Source organism: Erpetoichthys calabaricus, chromosome 2, assembly GCF_900747795.2.
Source record: "Erpetoichthys calabaricus chromosome 2, fErpCal1.3, whole genome shotgun sequence".
In the NCBI taxonomy this organism is placed as follows: domain Eukaryota; kingdom Metazoa; phylum Chordata; class Cladistia; order Polypteriformes; family Polypteridae; genus Erpetoichthys; species Erpetoichthys calabaricus.
In genome coordinates, this window is record NC_041395.2 from 27,330,046 (window position 1) to 27,353,863 (window position 23,818).

At 38.5% G+C, this 23,818-nt stretch overlaps 1 protein-coding gene across 2 annotated transcripts in view; it reads left to right on the top strand.

Annotated features, from left to right (window-relative positions):
• The window catches only part of LOC114645711 (potassium voltage-gated channel subfamily KQT member 1-like), a 773,371-nt gene that overhangs the window by 215,528 nt on the left and 534,025 nt on the right, over positions 1-23,818 (top strand). For both annotated transcript variants that reach the window (XM_028793526.2, XM_028793527.2), the window contains exons 5-9: positions 938-1,016; positions 1,484-1,580; positions 5,991-6,131; positions 8,394-8,504; positions 11,925-12,020. In XM_028793526.2, the coding sequence (XP_028649359.1) occupies positions 938-1,016; positions 1,484-1,580; positions 5,991-6,131; positions 8,394-8,504; positions 11,925-12,020 (524 nt within the window). The remainder of the gene's footprint in view (positions 1-937; positions 1,017-1,483; positions 1,581-5,990; positions 6,132-8,393; positions 8,505-11,924; positions 12,021-23,818) is intronic.

The following is a 23,818-nucleotide window of genomic DNA, read 5'->3' on the forward strand; positions in this document are numbered from 1 at the left end:
TGGTTATCATCTTTTCACTCTTGTAAACTTCTTGTGACTGCTTTGTACTTCAACATTTCAAGTTTCTTACAATCCTTTTTTGGCATTAAAAAAAACCATTTAGACCAGAGTAGCACATGACATCATAGGTAAGAAGATCTTCAAGAAATAATGATAATCGTGTGCTGCCCATACGGTCATAATATGTTTAAGATGCTGGGTCATGGTGGTCTACTCATGTAATGATTGTAAACGCACTGCACATTTTCATTTCATGTTGTACTATTTATCAAGGTATGTTTTTAATTGGTATGACTTGACACAAAGTTAGTCAATCCTAGACTTGTTCACTCCTGGTAAGTGAGATAAAATTGATTGAACACTGACAGATTATACCCTACAAGCTGCTTGGGGAAAAAATACAAATCATTAAGCTGATATAAGGTAGCATCATCCCATATACTGACACACAAATACAGGGATTTTCAATAATTAATTATCTGGAACCTGTTATTTTTATTTTGAAGATAATAGAATTGAGTTTTTCACATTTTGAGCTCACTCTACCTGTCTGTCTGTCTGAATCTGTTCATTATGCTACAGTGTATCTATTCATTCTGTAAACACAATCATTTACTATGAGTGTCAACATTTTAAAAAAAAAAACATTGTACATAGATATAGAGAAATTTATAAACCAAGAGGTAATAGCACTTTCTGAATTAAAAAGCAATGTTCACCTATAATCTGTTTTGCAGTTTTCAATTCCTGTCTCTGCAGGGTCTACTGTACCAGTCTACTGTAGACTCTGTAAACAGCTCAGTTCCTGTCTTGTATTCAGTATTGCTGATCCTTTATTGGATTAAATGAGTTTCATAATGGATGAGACTTATTGTACTCAGTTAATTGCAATTAACTCTCTTTGATTAATCGTATTCTTTCATTTCTTTTTGTATAGATTTGATAGTTGTGGTCGCTTCAATCATGGTGTTGTGTATAGGCTATAATGGACAAGTCTTTGCAACGTCAGCCATCAGGTAATAGTACCAAATCCTGTTATTTTAATGATCCACCACTGGGGCTTTTAAGTGCCTGATAATATTCATGAAAACCTTTTTTCTGTTCGGACTCTCTTTTCAAACTGAATCTTTCTGAACCAGTCCAAAATTTGTGTTGTAATCGTATAGAGGGCAAGTTATCAAGCTAGTAGAACAACTTAGTCTTTTTCTCTCTTGTGAATGGGATTTACTAAAGTAACCAATAACAGACCCAATGTCATCAAAATTATGGAAACTACTTTGAATAAGAGTTCAGTACTTAATGTGGAGGCAGAATCTGAGAATTCAGTTGGAATAGGTCAAATTGAGCAAGAACTCTTACAGGTAGACATTTTTTGAATTTTGTTGGGAAATGCTTTATCTAATTATTAATTTTACTCAATGTAAGAAACTTTACTATTAAAAAGGGCGCACAATTACTGAAATTCCTTCCTTTCTTTCTTCAGGGGGATCCGGTTTCTGCAGATCCTTCGTATGCTGCATGTTGACAGGCAGGGAGGAACCTGGAGGCTGCTGGGATCTGTGGTTTTCATTCATCGGCAGGTGGGCCTAAAGCAGGTCTTCTCAATGACAGAGCAAGAGTGGGCACCTGCTTTGTGGTTTCAAGCTTTATTTTTCTGAAGGGTTTACTGCTTTAAATTGAAAGAAGACCAAATCTCTAATTGGCATGATGTGTTGCTCTTCCACAATCTGCTCTTAAGATGACTTGCTTTTCTTTTCAATGCTCAGTGATTTGAAATCATCTGGTTTGAAGTTTAAAATGCATTTGCTTTCATTATTTTACCTTTGGATAACATGAAGTCACTAGAAAAACATAATAAATTGATTGGATTTATTGTGTTTATTGTAATTTTTTTCATGTTTTATGATTAGTAATTTACTCTTAGTGCCTTATAATTGTAAATGTACAAACATCATGAGCCTGTACTCGGTGAAGAGTGCTATAAAAATAATTGGACAAAAGTACATCATCCATTATTGGAACTTCACTGGCCAATTATTCTTCAAACCTCTTATACAATATAAACACACTAGCCATGTGCGCCCAACTACGTTGCGCGTGTTAAAGTTGTCTGTGAAGGGCTCCCTGTTTAAACGCGGTTGCCAGTCGTGAACTGGGCCCTTCGTCGCACAGCATTATGATTTTTTGTAAGGGAAACAAAATTACAAAAGAAAACCCTTGGATACTGATTCAATAGGAACGGCCTACTCGGAATCACTGTCCGAATAGTAATTATGTGGTGGTGTAGGAGCATTTCTGCTTCTCTCCATTCACAGTCCGTCTCGTTTTCACGACGCTGTCGTTTCCTCTCACGATCTCTTCTCAACCTTTCTCCAATCTCGCAGGTTGCTTTGTGGCAATCCAAAGAGTAAGGCAATATACACGGAGCAATGGTTATAAAAGGGGGACACATAGGTACCCAGGCTCTTTAAAGCATAAATAGGGATCACTTCACTGACATGTGAGCAAACCACGGTACAATGCAATACCTATGTTTTAGCTGTCTCTCTACTGCCATCTAGTGCTGCTTCTTCTAATTCATTCACGGACAAACAAAGATCAAGATCCAAATGAAGATTATATATAGAGATGTTGCATAAATAACACTTCGGTGGCACAGTTATAGTCCTGGATTCATATGTCAGCCCAGGCAGTAACTGGACTTGTCCATTGTCTCCACAGCTATGCTTGGTTTTTTTTCTGTATTCTGGTTCACATAACCTTCAGAATTATATTTTTATTAATTTACAACTCTATTCTGACTCCTTATGCATTAGGATAGACTGGGATAGAGTGGCAACTCATTAGGGAACTAGCTGTGCTACCCGTCTTAACATGGGTTGAAATAGTGCTGGGAGGTATACCGGTTCATACCAAAAACCGTTTTTTATTTTTGTTATGATATGTATTTTTCTTATACTGCGACACCGGTTTAAATAGCCTAAACAACGTTCGGAACGTAACACAGTGGGAAACTGTTTAAGGGGGAACCTTTTTCACTGCTACACTGCTAAACACGCATGCAACGGAGTACATGTGTTAGTGGAGGTATTGAGCGGTGAAAATTGGCAGAGAACATTCTGAAACTGAAGCTGTAGCAGACGATAAAGTTGAACATATGACACAGAAGAACTTTTGCCGAAAAAAGGAGCCGTGTCTGTTATCGGGAGACAGCAACTATTTACTGCAAATGCTGTCGAGTTAAAGTTGTCAACACGAGCAATTTGCTGCACCACCTTAGCCGCAAACATGCTTTGGTGTCCCATGAATATATGGAACTAAGATTGGCACCCTCCATGTCCTCAGGTAAAACTGAAAAGCTAGAGGACACTCAAGTCAGACGTCACTTGTAGACATGTTTGCTAGAGGTACTGCCTACAACAAAAAAAGCAAGCAGTGGATCGAGATAACCAGCGCCATTACAATCCATATAGCTAATGGTTCAGTGGACAGAGATTATAAACATTAACAGAAAGTGTAGTTGGTTTACAAAACATATTTGCTATTTATTCCTTTTTTAAGACATGTTCGGTGCAATACAACTTTTGACAAGCACCGCTGGATATTTTACTAAGTCTAAATGCGTCTTTGGATTGTTGAAAATATGTTGTCAAAATTATAGTTTAAGTTGTTTGCAAAATTTGTTCAATAAAAAGGTTCTATATTTTGACTGCAACTGTCATGCAATGTGATTAGTCCACCCTCTTGAAAACTATCAGTTTATGGGGCCATGCAAACCTGTATTAATACTTGTGTGCACATTTAAAATGTTTTTTTGTACAATGTACAATTCTCATGACAGTGGAAGAGGTTATTCTTAGCCAGTCTACTGCAGTAACTGCAGTGTAAAATGTGGTTAATATCCACTCATGCTTGGGAAAAAAATACAGCTGAATACCATGAAAGTGGTATAATTTTGAAAAATACTGTAGAGAAAAGCCAAGCAAAATGACACCTTTTATTGGCTAACTAGAAAGATTACAATATGCAAGCTTTCGAGTTACATCTTGCCTGAAGAAGGGGCCTGAGTTGCCTCGAAAGCTTGCATATTGTAATCTTTCTAGTTAGCCAATAAAAGGTGTCATTTTGCTTGGCTTTTCTCTACATTCATAATGGCTAACACGGTACAGCACCCTAGTACTACGAAAAATACTGTGATATAGAATTTTGGTCATATCGCCCAGCACTAGGTTGAAATCTAAGTAATCAATGTAAACCTTATTTTTTTATTTGAAATGTGGGTTGTCTTTTTGGTCTAGTATAATAATACGCACCTGATCCCTTTCCCTTGTGGTGGTCTTTTCGTCTTTGAAGAGAGTTGTCCACTTTCAGTGCTTGGTTTTGCTGTCACTCATCGAGCCGACCGATGTTACACTGAAACTATTTTGCTGAGGTCGCTACTGTCTTGACCTGATTTACCAACTCTAGAGTACTCGTGTGGGTGCTTCGGTTCCTTGATGCTTGTGTCAATTTATCGTTATTTTCCCTCATCCATTACTCACCACGAAAAGTTATCAGTCATTAGCATTAAAGTTATAAATCCTGTTCATATGGCTTGAGTGGGTGCAAGAAAGTTGCTACCACACTGCTGTTGCTAGTGTATAATGTCAAATAACAGAATAGGCCACAGAGAGTCATCTGAGCTCTATGTGTGGATAACTTCTCGAGGCATATGTTCAGAATTACTATTGTTATAAATTTGTTTTGCTGTGACACCATTTTGTTTATGAATGGTTTCCACCATTTTGAGTAACTGTTTATAGGATGTATGTCCTGATTACTTGGGTATAGAAAAAGCCACCACCTCATGTTTATTGACATTTGAGAGTGCTGTTAAGTTCATTATGTTTGGCTTTGTGATTTACAATTGATGATTATATCAATAATTTTGTCTGAGTCTGCCTAACATTTTGGTTTTGCACCTGATTTTCTTGATCTTCTGGTTTTGACTTTGTTTCTTTTAAGATTTCGGTCAGTCTCCTGTTTCCTTTATGCAAGTTTATTTTTGTAGTAGGGAACTTTAGATTTAAAAAAGTAGATGAGCTTTGCCTGTGCTGCAACCCAGCTGAACTGCTAGCTTTTCGGTCCATTAATTAAAGTAATTTTTTTTCTTCTGCCTTTTTTCTCTGCAGAAGAACAGATGTACATTTTTATTAAAATATTAAAATAGTTCTCTGATTGTATCATTTATTAGTCCTCATGTATACTGTACATACATTTGTGTATCTATTTGTGTATATACAGTATGCAGACTTGCTATAAACTATATCTTTAGTTATTAACAGAGAGTCAAAGGTGTACGGTGAATATAAATCTGCGTTTTAGGCTGTATTTCTGTATTCTTTGTGTTTCCAAACTTCTGAATGTTTGACATCTTCTGCCCCAAAAAAGCCACAGTTCTTTAGATATTAACAAATTTATCACCCACCTGGATGATGCGGTAGTAGCTCACCACACATTAGCTGTTAAGCAATGAAGGAGTAAGAGAGATAGCCAATTAGATATGTGGGGTGATTAGGGGGGCAGAATGACTAGGCGAAGGCAAGCAATTTAGCCAGGACATTGGGATACACTTAGGAAGAATGCCCAGCGATCTTTTATGACCACAGAGTCAGGACTTCAGTTTTACTTTTAATCTGAATAATGGCACCATTTTTACAGAACATTGTCTCTGGCACTTCACTGGGGCATTTTGGTCCTCATGCAGACCACAGAGTAAGCGCCCCTGATGGCCTCACCAACACCTTTTCCAGCCATAATGCAAACTTTTCCTGGTTGGTCTCCCATCCAAATACTAGCCAGATCTGAACATGCTTAGTTTTACTTGTTCTTTTCCATCACAGTTTAGGAATGATCTTTACATGAACTCCTTCTGCAAAAATCACAATGTGATCATGTTTTTAACATGTTATGGCACTAACTTTAAATGAATATCTTTTATTTTTACCTAGGAGCTGATAACAACTCTCTACATTGGCTTTCTTGGTCTTATATTCTCCTCCTATTTTGTCTACTTGGCTGAAAAGGATGCCATAGATTCCAACGGAGGCAATGAGTTTGGAAGCTATGCTGATGCCTTATGGTGGGGTGTGGTAAGGATCACTATTATTAGATTTGCCTGGTTATTTCACTGTATTGATTGTTTTATGTACATAAAATTTGATTGATTGGCTCATTCACATAGTAACCAGAATACTTTTCTGTGACTTAGTCTTCTTGGGAAAACAAAATAATATCCAATCAGGAAGGCCAGTTGTATCAGAATTGGTCCCAGACTCACTTGAGGCAGTGGCAGAAATGGAAACATTTGAGGACATTATACGTAATATTACCCATCCTGTCTGTGTGTGTATACAATTTCACATGGGTTTTCAAATACACAAAATGTAGTGGCCGAACTGTGTGCTTCCACATTGGAAAAACTATAAGCATCATGTTTTTCAAAATCAACATGAACTATTGTGCACAGAGAATCTGAATTGTGCCTTAGCATTGGGTTTACCATACCAAACCAGTTTCCAAATAAACTAATTGGACTTAATTAATTAACATTGATTGTTTGAGCCTTTACAGAAGGGAAGTCAGCCATAGCTAAAGCTTTTTAGATCAAGTTTTTATTAATGCAAACACAGTGTAACATTAAGAAATACGGAAAGAAACACAACCATAAAGAAAAAACAACCTGACCCATCCCATGTCTACCTGAGCCAAGGGAGAAATACTGTAGGATAACCATTAACAGAAGAAAAGGAGTGAAGAGAAACTATGATTGTACCATGTAGTGCATGTGGGCAATCTCTATTCTGCTTTCAGTTGGGATTTTATAAAGAGATCTGTACAATTTATGAATGATGCTCAAAAATCGGCCAAATTCTACATTAAATAACTTGCAAATTTTCTGTTGTGGTTCAGACACGATGATAGACTATCTTTCAAAAAATAACTTAAATATGCTTACTGCAATAAACCAAATAATACAATTTATTCACAACTTACGTATAATGGAAGATGGATATATGTAAGTATATAAAGATATACATGTATAGATATGTGGACAAAGGACAACAGCAAACAACACAAAACATAAATTTATGCTAGCTTAGCTGAACTTTCTCTCCTATAGTAAAAGGCACACAGCATATGAATTCTGATCTGTTAATTCACATGGTCAGGATGTTCTTTAGCTAGTTATGAAATCTCTAGTATCTACACCCCGATAGTAGTGTGTTGTGTTCATAGCTAGTCCTCATTGGGACTTTCTGTGTCTATGTGAGAGATGCTGCTCGACCTTTCCTACTGAATTTAGAAATTGAAACTTATAACAGCTAAACACTTTTCCATCATAAAGGTCATTACTTTTCAGATATGGAGATAGCAATAACCAGAATGCATTAGCTGGCTTTATCCAAACTACTAAGTATCAGTAAATTGTTCTTGGAATCACTTGGTGCACTTGTGGTGTGGTATAGGCAATGCTTTTTTCCTTCTAGGTTTTCTTTCTTTGGCATGTGAAAAAAGGTTAAATGCACTTTTATTCCCTTGATTCAGAAGCACTTCACCTTCTGCGCCTTGGTCACACCTTCTGATTGTGGGCAGAACTGCAAATTTCTCTTTGAGGTTTTACACACAATGTGTGCTCATCTTGCTAGCATTAGAGTTTTCATTTGCTGGGTCGTTGTTGATAGCAAACGTCTGTCTTTAGTAAGACGAACGTGTGACCTGTACGTAAGATTCCCCTCTTACGTGTGCAACTTGCTTTACTTTAGCAAGGTCTGGACTTGTTGCACCCTCATTTAAAGATTTGTCTGTATTATAGTTAATTCTTTCAGTCCAGCACCAGGTTACCTTTCGGAGTAAAAGGGATAACTCCTATCTTTGTTACAGCCACACTCTAGGTAACTCTATGTCTGGTATGTGCAGAAGTTACAGCTAGGCTGAGATTATTGAGCATTTAGAGAGAGCACAGCTCTGGTGATTGCTATGGATTTTAAAAGATGGGTTAGACCTTTTGCCACTCGTTTCTTCAAATGATGGGAGACTACCCAGTTCATCAGGACCTTTTCATTATTTCTCCTAATGCTGCTTTCAGACAGTGTTAAAAGTTTTAAAGGTGGCTGCTTTTATATACTTAGCATATGAGGGAAGACCACCTACTCAATCAAGCCATTTTTGTTGTTTCCCCTGATGTCAAGCAGTGTTAAAAGCTGTCAAGGTGGCTGCTTTTGATATCTTATCTTAGTGTATGAGAAACTGGTTGCTTACGTGGATTTGTGGATTGAATTTGTGTTACTAAAGTCTTTGCAGTGCTCATATGAACATTTCTCATGTTGCTTTTGTCTTCCTTTACTTTCCAGGTCACTGTAACAACTATTGGCTATGGAGACAAGGTACCTCAGACATGGATAGGGAAGACCATCGCCTCCTGTTTCTCAGTGTTTGCCATATCATTCTTTGCTCTACCAGCGGTGAGTTTCCATTTCTTTCATTGATGAATCAATTCTCTCAGCCAACTATGGAACAATAATTAATTAAAATTCTTGAAGGGGTTTCTTTATTATAGCAGAATTTATATGTGCTTTTCCTTTATTCTCATATGAGATCAACACAGACACAAATTCAAGCAGTTGTCCCACGTATACTTAGCAAAAAGATGGCATAGAAAGTGTGGAGTCCTTCGTCTGTCTCAATATGGATAACAGAATCTTTATTCAAAAGATCAAGCTTGTATGCCTGTCACAGCTGGAACTAAACTAGAATTTCTGGAAGTCATACGTATGCTAGATTCTATTGTGTGATTTTTGCTATGTGTTCAACAATAGCAAGTTTTGTTTTAGTTTTGTGACATACTTCTGAGGTAAGAATAGGGAAAGTATTTCATAAGTTCACACTTTTTGGACATCACAAGCCACAATTCAAACACTATGAGGGTGATGTCTGTCTTTTTGTGTGTTTCTATTCGTGTGTCAGGATTTGAGACTGTGGACACTGTGACTCAAAAAAAAAAAAAAAAAACAAAAAGCGGAGACAAAGTAAGTGCTAGCGGATTTCAACATAGGTGAATTCTATGTAAACTGTTACCAAAACCAGAGCACTAATCATACTTGGTGTCTAATAGGGAATTAGTAGTATTTTGCTGCCAGAAACGTGCAATTAAAAAACCATTATATGTATAGTCACAATCTCAGATATTGAAGAAGTTATGACTCCAGTTTATAAAGCATGACACCAGTGATATCACTGGTGCACAATCCCTGGTATTACATGCCTAGCAACAAAGTGGTGGTGCCAGCAAAGAAAACTAAAATGACATTGTGGCAAAGTGAAAACATAACAAACTACAGTAATGACGTGAAATACCATCTGTAAAAACCAGAACAAAATATATAACTGACCATTTCAAACCTAAAGAAAACATTTTTCAAAACAGAAATACCTTTTTAAAGTGCATAAATTATAATAAGTTCTTAGCATTGTTAAATGCTGCAGGTTTTTTGATTTTGAGCAACATTTCCCTAGAAGTAGATATTGCTCTACAAAGATTACAAAATATATTGTAGTAATATGCAGTAGATTCAGAAAGTACTCAGACCCCTTCACTTTCTGCACACTTTATTGTGGTGTAGAGTTCATTTTAAATTGATAAATTTGCTGTTTTTGTCTATCAATATACATTAAATAACTCATAATTACAAGTGAACACATGTCTTTGGAAAAGTCTGCAAATTTGTTAAAAATCAAAAACATCCATCCATCCATTTTCCATCCATCCATCCATCCATTATCCAACCCGCTGAATCCAAACACAGGGTCACGGGGGTCTGCTGGAGCCAATCCCAGCCAACACAGGGCACAAGGCAGGAACCAATCCTGGGCAGGGTGCCAACCCACCGCAGGACACACACAAACACACCCACACACCAAGCACACACTAGGGCCAATTTAGAATCGCCAATCCACCTAACCTGCATGTCTTTGGACTGTGGGAGGAAACCGGAGCGCCCGGAGGAAACCCACGCAGACACGGGGAGAACATGCAAACTCCACACAGGGAGGACCCGGGAAGCGAACCCAGGTCCCCAGATCTCAATCAAAAACATAAATATCTTACTTCCAGCAGTATTCAGATCTTTAATTGATTTCTTTGTTGATGCCCGTTTGACTGTTAAAGCTTTGGGTCTTCTTTGTTAACACTAGAATCCCTGAAGCCTAAGAAAAAACTTGTAATCTCAGGCCACCTTAAATTCCTTCACACCTCTCAATTAGCATATAAATGTTTTTTATATAAAGATCATCACAAAACATAATCACAAACAAAACTTTACATGATACCTTGGCGAGCTCTGTAAGCCCTGTTGTTTCGTTGAAGGACATGCATGTGGCAGATTGACTGGCAGGATGATGCCCAACCTGTTGCTGCATCCAAACAGTGCCATCTTTCGATTTTATGCCCGGTGCAGCTGCGTTGTTCTTATACGTGAGTGGATTTTTTTTTCTGGGAGGGTTTCTGTTCTCTTTTTCCAATGTAGAACCCTCATCCTCATCTGAGTTCACCTCTGTTATAGCACGTCTTTATTTGAAAACAGCAGCAGTGTCAGATCAGGGGGAGTGTGAACGTGACTGAGAGAATAAAACTGAATAAAAAATTAAAAAAAACCGCAAACCTTTACAAGTACTATACATTTACACTCACTGTTACTGACTCAAATCACATGTATGTTTTTATTGTATAATAGTAACAATAAGAGCAGCTCACTACTCAAAATGTTTATTTTGGTACCGGCAAGGCTTGAACCCGCAACCTCTTGATTATGAGTCATCAGTTCTTACCGCTGTACTACCAAAGCAGTCATGACAGGGAAGTACAATAACCCGATTTCTTTTTCTTTGGTTATGGTCTTGAATAATAGTGCACTTGTTCTATTATATTTGTACCTTTTGTGAAAGTGCTTACTTGATATTTGGACTTCATGTCAAAATGTTGTCTTTAGTACTAAAACATGAAAAAGTTTGTCTTTTAGGTGTGCATTTCCTGTCATCCTACACTTACATAGATCTTTGTAGACACGGAACACACACGGAAGTGTTCCAAGTAACAATATATTATTTACCCAATACAGCTCCCAGTACCTCACTCCCAGATAAACAAGGCTTGAGCTGAGAGAGCTTTTTGCCCTTCCTGCAGTGGTGGAGGGATGGGATAGCAGGCTGCTTGTGCTAATCGAAACATTTGCAAAACAAAAAACGCTAATGGAGAGGTGCAAAGGAATTTAAGGTGGGCCGCAATTACAAGTTTTTTCGTAGGCTTCAGGGATTCTACTGTTAAGTCGCTTATAAGTTTTGCACACCTGGATATGGGCAGTTTATCACACTCTTCCTGGTTGATCCTCTCAATTCTCCATTAGATTGGATGGGAAGAGTCAGTATATTTTCATCTTTAGGTCTATCCACAGAGATTAGATGGGGTTAAAGTCCTGGATTTGGCTGGACCACTCAATGATAGTCAGAGGCTTGTCCTGAAGATACTCTAATGTTGTCTTGGCCGTATGCATTGAGTCGTCGCTCCAGTTTGAAGCCAAGTACACTCTGGAGCAGGTTTTCTTCAATTACCTCTGTAATTGGCTGTTTTCATCATTGTAGATGTTTCTTTACAGTATTGTACTTTATAAGTCACAGTGGAAAAAGCTGTTAGCCATGTTAAAAAAAATACTGTTTGAGCATCCCTAAGTATTTTGGAATTTAACACACCTAAAGGATGCATGACATACAATTAGTCTCTACATTTTTAATTACCCTGCAGACCTTATGAGTAACATTCACCTTTCATCTTGCTTTGGGGAATAAATGTCACCTACTGTTTTGTCTTTTTTTTTTTTTTCTTTCTTCAGGGAATTCTTGGGTCAGGGTTTGCTTTAAAGGTCCAGCAAAAACAGCGGCAGAAACACTTCAACAGGCAGATTCCCGCAGCTGCATCACTAATACAGGTAAGGTGTGGGCACTACTTTGATCCTTTAGTCTGGGCAGCTACTAGTTTTGAATCACGCCTCCTCACAAAATGGATGAAATAGTCTCATTATATTATGATTCTAGAGTTGGACACTGACATATATAGAGTCCTCAGTATTGGATGTGGTCCTGGACAGTCTTGACTGTATGATGTTAGGCTGTCCAATGAAGGATACATTTTTATCTGGTTTATGCCATTTAGTACAGGCTGGCTAAAAGGACAGTAATCCACCAAATATTATTTAAGCATCTTTTTCTCCTTAGCAAATATAGCAAAACCGTACCAGTCACTGTAAAGCAATTTGTTACACTAAAACAGGAAACACTCAACCATTTCTGAACCTGTTCATTTCTAAATTTATTTTGATCCAGGCCGTGTATAGAAGCAATTAAGAAAGGATGCTAGCCTATATGCCTAACATCATGTGTATAGTACTAGACAAAATGGTTACTGTTAAGCTACTGTATATAACGCATTGATGAAGCTGTGCATATTTGGTCTTAACATAACAAAATAAGACACAGAAGCATTCGAGAAATGTCCAGAGAAGAGCGACAAGGAGCCAAACCTTTTAAATTTTAGCAAACCATGATTTGGATGTATCATGATTAAAGTGTTTAAAATTATAAAGGTTATTAGTACAGTGGATCCAGGTTGTTACTTTAAAATAAATTCTTCAACAAGAACACATGGATACAGTTAGAAACTCATCAACAGCAAATTTCACACAACTGTTAAAAAAAAGATTTTATCATGCAGTTAACTATAGACATATGGAATAAAGTGGTGTGGTGGAAAGCAGGACTATGGGAACCTTCATATCTTGACTAGATTTCATTTATTAGAAATTAAGTGATTAGGATTGGTGAGTTTATGGGGCTAGAAGGCCTGTTCTTATCAAAATTCTTCTACTGTTTTACTGTGGAAGTAGAGTCTATCTCAGTAACACCAGGTGCAAGTCATAAATCAACTTGGAACTAATTACCACTTGGCTCCAGGACACTCTCAAATCCACATATATACTAATTGGTATTAGGCTGATTCGGAGTCCTGAGCTGGGCATTGGGAGCTGATAGTGTTGCACCAACCATTACTATGGTGCCATTTCTATACTTGGTTTGTGACACCATGGCAGCCACTTTATTTAAAATTGAGCCTCTGATAATTTTTCTGAATTTTATCTAAATGAATAGAAGATCTATTTTGCAAGAGATATTATGTCTTGAGTGGACTACTTAATTTAAGATAATCTCTGGTATTTGACTGTTTAGTGATTTCTTAAAGCTAAGACCCATGAGTTTAATATTTAGTGTACGGATTCTTGCTTCAGTCTGCCTTGCCTCCTTATAAAAGTCAATGAAATGATCTAAGATGTCTCGTTAAATAAGTCTGTGATCACTTAATTTCATGGACAGATCTAACTAGTTATAACGTTTGCAAGTGCAGAGCAAATGGAAATCACTATCCAGAATTAAGAGCGCCATGACTTTGTAATTCTGATAAAAGTGACTAGAATACCATTGATGTAGTATGAGGTTCTCACCAGGATTTGGTCCCTGGCTTTCGTAGTCTTTGTTTTCTTTTTCTTTATATTTTTTTTGTTTGTTTATGACATGGCCTATGTTAATTAATCTTTTTAATGATGAATTACTTTTAATGAATTCTATTATTTTTATTAATTGTTTTTCAGTTTTCTTTCTTTTATTTCTTAATTGTTTTAAGTTAGTCTGTCTGTTGCCTTCATCTCATTTGGGAGAGGAGCCTCCTAATATTGTTGGTGGCACTCCCATTTCTTACCTCCCACCTCTCTCTTTCACACTCTGTTAGATTCTATAAGCGGGCTGTTCACTCTCACATGCCTCTTGACTCTGCACTCAAAGAACTATTGCCAGGGAATGCCTTTTAAAAGCTTTTCCTGAGTTTAGCGCTAGGGTCACTAATGTTGTCTGCAGGTACTGGGATCCCAGTCATTCCTGCACCCCCACATTTGAGCCCCACTTCATAAATAAATAAAGGCCAGACATTTGTGATAGTGTCAGTATTGACTGGCTTACCGAATGTACAACAGGTTCCAGTGTTTTCCCCTAAGGAACCCCACTTCACCTGACTTCATAACTGCCTCCAATGACCACTTTTGTACTTTAGTGGTTGTGATGAGATCTGTTAGGACCATGGTGATGTGTGGTTTTATCAAAACTCTGCGGCTCAAGCTCCACGGGTGTGTTTGTGTTCATGCAGCCCCAAAATGTTAATGGGGAGATTGGGGCTGAATGCAATTGCATGTGAGGGCACGTTTCGTTCCAGTTTCCTCACTGACTCTCATTGGGTTGAAATTAGTGCACTGTACCCACAAAGATATAAGGGTGAGAGCCTTAGTGAAAAGATGGTTAAGAAGACCATGAAATGAAAAGAGTGGAAAAGAAGACCTATTCGGAGTGTTCTGAGGAGAGTGCGATAGTACCAAGGCAAGCTGTCTGTGACCTAGCTAGGGAGTGAGCAATCAGCATGCAAAGGGTGGATCGCTGTCCACTGATCAATTTGAAGGTAGCGTTGCTGATTGGAAAGTTCCTCCTAGGGGATCCAATAGACACCAGGAGAGCATGGCTATAAGTGTCATGGCAAAACTAAATTCAAATCAACCCCCAACCATGAGAAAGAGAGGAAGGCCAACAACCAGAGCAAAACATTTGAGAGTAGTAAAGAGAAAGGAGCCTTTTCCCCTTTCCATTTTTCATCCTCTTCATAGCTGTCCTTACTTTCTCCTTACTAATCCGTTGCACTTCCTGATTCACTTATCTCCACATCATCCAACCTCTTCTCTTTCTCTTTTGGCCTCTCAAAGTACTCTTTCCATCTGCACAACACACTTTCCTCACTCGTGAGTAGGTTTCCATCTTTATCCTTTATTACCCCAACCCGCTGCACATCTTTCCCAGCTTGGCCTCTCTATCTAGCCAATTGACACAGGTCCCTTTCTCCCTCCTTAGCGTCCAGCCTCTCATACAACTCATCATATGCCTTTTGTTTAGCCTTCGCCACCTCTTTCTTCACCTTGCGCCTTATCTCCTTGTACTCTTGTCTACTTTCTGCATCTCTCTGACTGTCCCACTTCTACTTTGCCATCCTCTTCTTCTGTATACTCTCCTGTACTTCCCCATTCCACCACCAGTTTTCCTTGTCCTCCTTCCTCTTTCCAGATGTCATGCCAAGCACTCTTCTTGCTGTCACCCTTACTACATCTGCTGTAGTTTCCCAACTGTCTGGTAACTCTTCACTACCACCCAGTGCCTGTCTCACCATCTCCCTAAACTCAACCTTGCAGTCTTCCTTTTTCAACTTCCACCATTTGATCCTTGGCTCTACCCTCACTCTTTTCCTCTTCCTGGCCATCGGACCTTACTCCTTTTCTATGTTAACTAATGTTGTCTTATTTTAATTTCTTATTTTGTCTTTTATTTTTCTTTTCTTCATTATGTAAAGCACTTTGAGATACTTTTTGTATGAAAATGTGCTATATAAATAAATGTTGTTGTTGTTCTTGATCTCCAACGTCATCCTACAGACCACCATCCTATGCTGCTTAACTACACTTTCCCCTGCTACCACTTTGCAGTCTTCAATCTCCTTCAGATTGACTCTTTTACATAGGATGTAATCTACCTGAGTGCATTTTCCTCCACTCTTTTATGTAACCCTATGTTCCTCCCTCTTCTTAAAATACGTATTCACCACAGCCATGTCCATCCTTTTGACAAAATACACTATCATCTGACATTCTTTATTCCTCTCCTTGACACCATACCTACCCAACGCCTCCTTGTCTCCTCTGTTCCCTTCATCAACATGTCCATTGAAATCCGCTCCTATCATCACTTTCTGTCCCTTGGGTACACTGTTTATCACTTCATCTAACTCAGTACAAAAATCTTCTTTCTCAATTATCGCACACCCAACTTGCGGGGCATATGCACTAACAACATTCATCATCACACCTCCAATTTCCCGCTTCATAATCACTACTCTGTCTGACACTCTTTTAATAATAATAATAATAATAATAATAATAATAATTAATAATAATTCATTACATTTATATAGCGCTTTTCTCAGTACTCAAAGCGCTATCTCACCTCCAAAACACTTTTAACATGCTGTTCCTTCAGAATAACTCCTACCCCATTTCTCCTCCCATCCACACCATGGCAGAACAATTTGAATCCACCTCCAATCCACCTGGCCTTACTCCCCTTCCATTTAGTCTCTTGCACACACAATATATCTTCCTTTCTTCTCTCCATCATATCTGCTAAGTCTCTCCCCTTACCAGTCATACTGCCAACATTTAAAGTTCCTACCCTCAGTTCTACTCTTTTTACCTTCCTCCTCTGCTCCTGCCTCCGGACACGTCTCCCCCCTTCTTCTTCTCCTTCTTCGGCCAACAGTAGCCCAATTTCCGCCAGCATCCTGTTGGCTAACAGTACTGGTGGTGGTCAATGTTAACCCGGTACTCGACCGATCCGGTATGGAAATTTGTATTGTTGTCCGCATATTGATTTGGCAAAATTTTACACTTGGGACCGGCACAAAGAAACACACTGGTTTGTGCATCCCCTGTGGCTGGGTTAGTCTTTGCATATAAATATATATGTATTTATTTACAGTATGTATGTAAGTGTGTGTGTGTGTGTACTGTACATTATGTATGCATGTGTGTATATTTATAGTTACACATACATTCAAAACATTAGTTCAGTTCATATTTATTTTTATTTGTACAAAGTACAATGAAGCTTGTATGAACTCTTCATCTTTTCACCATACTGCCACTTGATGGGCATCTCACTTTATTGGTGGTATGGGGTTATCATAACTCCACCCACGACAGCTGCTGTAAGCAGACAAGTGAGCGTGAAAGCCATCCATACCTCGAGAAAATACATAGGACCAATAACTGGTAAAAAAGCATGCCTCTGAGACATGAAAATGCTAGCTGTTTTAAAGTGGAAGTAGTCGGTAGTTTTTTTTTTTTTTTGCAATTTATAAAATATGCTTCATTTTTGAATGCATGTGATAACCTAATGTATACTATGATTGTGAAGAAATAATTTTGAATTGAGACTCGCCATACTTACCCTTTGAGGCAGAAATACAAGATGTTATTCCCTCCCTAAATGTAGTCCTTCTACAAACTGAATGTATATATTACCTGGAGGAACCTGAAAAGCTTACTATTCATGAAATCACCAAAGTCTGGTGTGCTGGTCAGACACCTAATTTATAAACGTTTGCATGAATTTGAGTATGAACATATGCATACACCAAAATAATAGGAAAATGCATATGCCAAAAAAAAAGTTGGATTTATAAAACCTGGCATATGCACATTTGAACTGAATTTAGATCACAATCATCTTGTAAATGTGCATACATGAATGCACCTCTAAGCCTGCTTGTTTGCCACCCTGAAACAACCATATATAGATTTTGCTACTTAATCTAATATACGGTTTATGCAATTACGATGCTGCAGACCTTCAATGGCTGGTAGAACAGCCTGTCACCTGACGCGTTGAGACACTGCCACCTGCATTTGAGGAGTCCTATGGTGTGCTCCACACTAAATATACAAGAGCATGTGCAGCATTATAGCACCTCTCCTCTGTGCTCTGGGGGTCAGGAAAAAGCTCCAGTGTCTGAGTGGGTAGCCACTATCACCTGACACATGAAATGATGTGATGGTTGTTACAATAAATGCTATAAGCATATGAAAAACTGAATGTTCAGTCAGTTACCTTCTGAGCATGCATGTACTGTACCATCAGGAAGTTGTCTTCCAATGCTACTTTGCCTCAAAAAAAAAAAATAAAAGAATCATGGAGCGACCCATGCCATGGAAACACATTTGTCAGTCTCATCTTGGCATTACAGATGACTTGTGCATTAATGGAATGAAACTGCTTACAGTTAGCAAAAGCAATTTTAGTTAGGTGCCCCTTATTGCAATATGACTGCCGTCAATTGTTCCATTTACATTAGAAGAACCAGATACTGCTACAGAATGCCTTTTTATGTTGACATTTTTTTTCTGTTGGGCAAAACGTTTTGTATGTACACCAAGACCATCCAGAATCTGGAAGTAGCACATTGTCAGTCAGTTTAATGGCTTCCAACACGGCGAACATGATGGGGTGAAGTTTGGCCTGAGATATTTCTGACCTGAGGTTGCTGATATAAACTGACCAAAAATATAAAAAAGTTCTTCAGTGCCAATACACAGCATTGCCTTTCTTAAAAGGGAACTAAAACAGAGTCGGTACATCACAGTCATTGCTTTAAAGGTTTATTATAATAGACATTGACCTGATAAACATTAAAGAGGTCAGTCCCAGTTTCTCTGAAATGCTACATATGGAAAAGTCAGAGTTGCCCTAAGTTAAACCCAAGCTGTCCCATCAAATTTTCTGTTCTAAATCCTGACTTTTGTGTGGAAAGTTGTGTACACATATTTCAAGCTTCTTTTTATGTGTGTTCAAATTTAATAAATCTGTCCCCAGAAGAGCTAGCTGCAGCCACTGGCCACTCGTTAAGGGCTACTTCATCAATTCAAAATAAAATATATTTACACACACACACATCCAATGTAGGCTTTACAGTTGAAAGATTGTATTTTCTACAATTTTTTGAGCATGGAAATAACCTTTAATTTTTTTCCATATATACATATGGTATATACTGTACAGTCCCCTGTACTGTATGAAGTTTTTCTTCTACATATTGCAGAGTTTCATTTAAGAAGATTTGCATATATTTTGGTCACAACATGTTTTTCACGTGGTCCCCCCATTTCAGGACACCATTATTTTGGTGACACATCAGTGGCAAGTCTGTCATATTTAACACTTTGTTGAATATCTCTAGCATGCAATGCCTGAAGTCTGTGATTCATAAACATCACCAGGTACTGAGAATCTTTTCCGCTGATACTATGCCAAGCCTCTAGTGTAGACATCTTCAGCTCCTGCTTGTTTCGGGAGCTTGTCCCCTTAAGTTTTCTCTTCAGCATATGGAAAGCATGCTAATTTAGATACACATCCAGTGACTGGCTTGGCCTTTCAAGAATTTCCCATTTTTTAACTTTGAATGACTCCTGTGTTGCCTCGGCAGCATGTTTGGATCATTATCTTGTTGTAGGATGAAGCACCATCCAATGAGTTTGTAGGGATTTACTGGAACTTGAGCAGCTGTTTCTGTTCAGCTCAGAATTCATTGTGTGACATGCCCAAGCCATAGCACCCAACCACCATGTTTAACAAATTCGATGGTCTATTTTGGATCTTGGACAGGTCCTTTTCATCTCCACACTTTGTTCTTGCCATCACTCTGATGCAGGTTCATCTTGGCCTTGCCTGTCCACAAGACTTTTTCCCAGAATTCTGCAGGTTCTTTTAAGTCGCTTTTCACAAACTGCAATCTGGCCATCCTGTTTTTGTGGCTAACTAGTGTTTTGCATGTTGCAGTGTGTCCTCTGTATTTCTTTTCATGCAGTTTTCTGTGGATAGCTGTCACTGACACATCCACATCTGCCTGCTGAAAACTGTTTCTGGTCTGTCAGACAGATTTTTGGGGCTTTTTCTTTGCCAAGACGAGGATTCTTCTCTCATCAGCAGTGGAGGTCTTCCATGACCTGCCAGTCCCTTTGTGATTACTGAGCTCACCAGTGGGTTATTTCTTCTTAATGATATTCCAGACAGTTGATTTAGGTCATCCTAAAGATTTACCAATGTCTCCAATGGTTTTATTCTCGTTTTTCAGCCTCATAATGGCTTCTTTGACTTTCATTGACACAGCTGTTGTCATCATGTTGAACAATGGCAACTACTGACTCCAAGGGTAGAAGCAAGTCGAGGTATCTTATGAAGCAGTGAAACAAACCTGAGGAATGTGACAACCAACTGTCCCAAACATTATGGTGCCCTGAAATGGGGGGAACCATATGGAAAAAGTGTTGTCATGTGTAAATGATGTGATTGAAATGTATGCTAATATCCTTAAATGTGCACTTTGTGTCATTTAGAAAATGCAACATTCCATCCTTATCTTGTGCAGTTTCCTTTTGGAAGTCCATCCATCCATCCATTTTCCAACCCGCTGAATCCGAACACAGGGTCACGGGGGTCTGCTGGAGGCAATCCCAGCCAACACAGGGCACAAGGCAGGAACCAATCCCGGGCAGGGTGCCAACCCACCGCAGGACACACACAAACACACCCACACACCAAGCACACACTAGGGCCAATTTAGAATCGCCAATCCACCTAACCAGCATGTCTTTGGACTGTGGGAGGAAACCGGAGTGCCCGGAGGAAACCCACGGAGACACGGGGAGAACATGCAAACTCCAGGCAGGGAGGACCCGGGAAGCGAACCCGGGTCCCCAGGTCTCCCAACTGCGAGGCAGCAGCGCTACCCACTGCGCCACTGTGCCGCCCCCTTTTGGAAGTCAATTCACCAAATAGGCATTATTCATTTTATCTGTATATTTTTCACTGCTGTGTCCAAAGTATCACACAAGCTACAGCAAGCAAAGGTTAAATAAGCAATACAAAACAGCCGAGAGGCACATTTTCCACAAGATCAAGGACAGAAACGAGCTGCGCGTGACGCCTGAACATGGGTTGCAGAGACAGATCCTGGCAATTAGTCACCCTGGGGTTTGAAGAAGTGGCGTGACTACTGGTTCTTTGTGATGTCAGCATAGCTTTTGCTTGATGATTCAGCTCATAGTTTCAAAAGCTTATCCATTCTGTGGTTTTTTTTTTGTCTACTGATAATAAGAGACAGGGAGACTGAGAATGATGTGCAAATATTTTACATTTAAATTATTTTCCTTGTTTATCACTTTCTCTGGTGTGTTCAAGAGGAGATGTTAAAGAGACATTAGTTAGGGAGAAATCATTAAACACCTTCTGGGAGAAACAAAAATAGTAACATGTTAGGCAAAGGATTGTGATCATCTGGGCAAGAATTAAGGCACACAATGCCTCATGTCCAGCTAAGGTAAAGCTTATGTAAAGCTAAGCCTCATAAGAGATTTAAGGAGATAGCCAAGTCTGGCACAAAGCCCTAAAGTAGTTATCATGTGACTTCTTAACTTTCTTAGCTCCTCTGATATTGAAGATCAAGTGTCTGTCACGTGCCAAAAATATGCGTGCCAAGGCTTGTGGTCTGTTGTTTTTATAGTTGGATTGCTACAAGTACAAATTACAAGCTGTCCTGGTTTGCTCTTTGCAGCTTTTATGTAGTAAATCACATGTTGTCATAACACCGTTTCTACAGGCATCTGGTTACGAAAGGTCTGTACCCTTCTGCAGGGACCTTGAACAAGTCTTGACCTGGGGGGGGTGGGGGCATATTTTAATGATGCACTCCTTCCCCCACCATCTCAACTGCCCCACTTGTAATTCACACAACTATGGTGTTAAAGCTGCTAACCATTCATGTGATCCTGAATGATCAAATGCTTTTGTCACAATATGGAAACAACTGTACTTGAAATGCAAAGTGTTTGTAGGATAATTATCTATTCAGGGGTGTCGAACTCCAGGCCTGGAGGGCCGCAGTGGCTACAGGTTTTCATTCTAACCCTTTTCCTAATCAGTGAGCAGTTTTCACTGCTAATTAATTCCTTTTCCCCTCATTTCAATGGCCCTGTTCTTAAGGAGTCAGTCCTCTGAATTGATTTGTTTCTTCATTAAATGGCAGCCAAACAGAAATGAGATGTGAAACGAGCCAACAGATGACCAGCTAAACTGGGATTTCAAACTCCAACCAATTTCACTCCAAACTGTCTCTTAATGAGAAGTTGATTCTTGATGTTAATTAAGTCCGTTATTTAATTCAATGGCCTGTTGCTGCTCTCATTCTGCCAGAGCAGATATTTCCAAATTTGTTGATTTTTCTGTTTTTTCTAAGAACACCGTCAAAATGTTTTGGTGACCTGAGAGACCAACCTTACTGAGACCTTCACCTTTCTTTATTTTCAGATATTGTGTGATGGGCACAGGTGAGCTGGTCATATGGTGGCTTGTTTGTGTCATTATTGTTTGGCTACTAATTAAGGAAAAAGAGACAACTAAGGGGCCTGACACAAGATAATTAAAACTAAAGCAAAAGAAGTTAATTAGTAAAAACGGCTCACTAATGAAGAAGATGGTTAAAATGAAAACATGCAGCCACTGCGGCTCTCGACACCTGTGATCTATCATATCTGTGCAGTGTTTTTAATTTCTTATTCTATGTCTGTCTGGTGCGCCTTTCATCTACTGGTCTGTCTATCTGTCTGACTGTGTCACTTATTTCCGAGTACCACCTCTTTTGTGTAATGTAAATGTGACCTACTTATAAAGGCACTGGATTTTTAATCCTAAAGGGGTTAGTATCTGCTGCTGTACAAGACTATTTTGACATGATTAGAATGGAGAGCTATAATACTTGTGAACAACATTCCAGTAATGATTTGGACAACCTTTTACGGGAATTTAATTTTACATGTATGACAGAGAAAGCTGGTAGCCATGAATAGGTCACTGAATTAAAGAAGAGTAAATTAGTGACTACTATATTTTGTTATCGTCAACAGTGTTTTTGCAGACTTTGATGGAATAAAACCACCTTAATGTCAGTATTTCACAATAGTGTATCTAAAGAATTTAAAGGTGATATGACGAGTCATGACAGGAGATTTTCTGTGATGCAATATAAATAGTAGTAGTAGTAATAGTGGTACTAATGCTGTCATGTGTCACAGCATAATTATTGTGGCTGTGTCATAGCTAATAATAATAATAATAATAATACATTTTATTTATATAGCTAGCCACTCAGATAGGCAGATAAATAGGAAAGGCAGTATACTTTTGGTAGAATGGTAGATTTAGTATTTACTCCCTGGAATACATGAAATATTCGAAAGCATATAGCACCGTCAAAGAAAATCAGGGCATTTATACTCAGTTTGGCTAAAAGACTACAATAACTGGATGCTGTATTTTTACTGTGGAGGGCAAGGATATTTTAAATCCACATGCTGTTCAATCTGGATCGTCTCTCTAGCTAACACAGCACTCTGACCTTTGGATAAGAATAGTTAGTGTCTGCCAATTCACATAAACAATGTATTTGTCTTTGATAATTTTGTTGACTCAGTCACCATAAACAATTTGATTTGTACATCTGTGGTGAAGAACTGAGGAATATAAATTGCTATTGTTGTGAAGTCAATTGGTGTAATTCTAATAAATAAAATCACAAAGCCAATCACAAAGTTATTTGGAAAGTTGCTTAATGAAGCCATTTCTTTCTTTATAATTGATGTACCTCTTCTAAAGGTTAGTGTAGTACACCCATGTGTTGTCTTACATAATCTCAAATTTGACTTAATAGCAAATAGTTTAATAAAATGTAATCCCACATGTCTAATGAATTAGGTTAACTAGTGTTAATTTAATGCACCTTTTTTTGGTTTTTGAAACACCCAACACGCTTTTGATTAGTTCAAAACTCTGTTAACGACAGTCTATGTTGTATGTCTCCCTGATTGTTCAATACAATTTAAAAATGGAAGTGGATGTCTCCAGTATGAGAGTGTCTTTTTAGAATGTTTTTTCTGATTCAGACAAGAACTTTCAGGTGCCTTCTTTTCATGTCGATTAGCACATGTGTGTGTCCTAGAGCATAACTTGGCATAAAATGATGTTAGAAGAGTAATGACTTGCT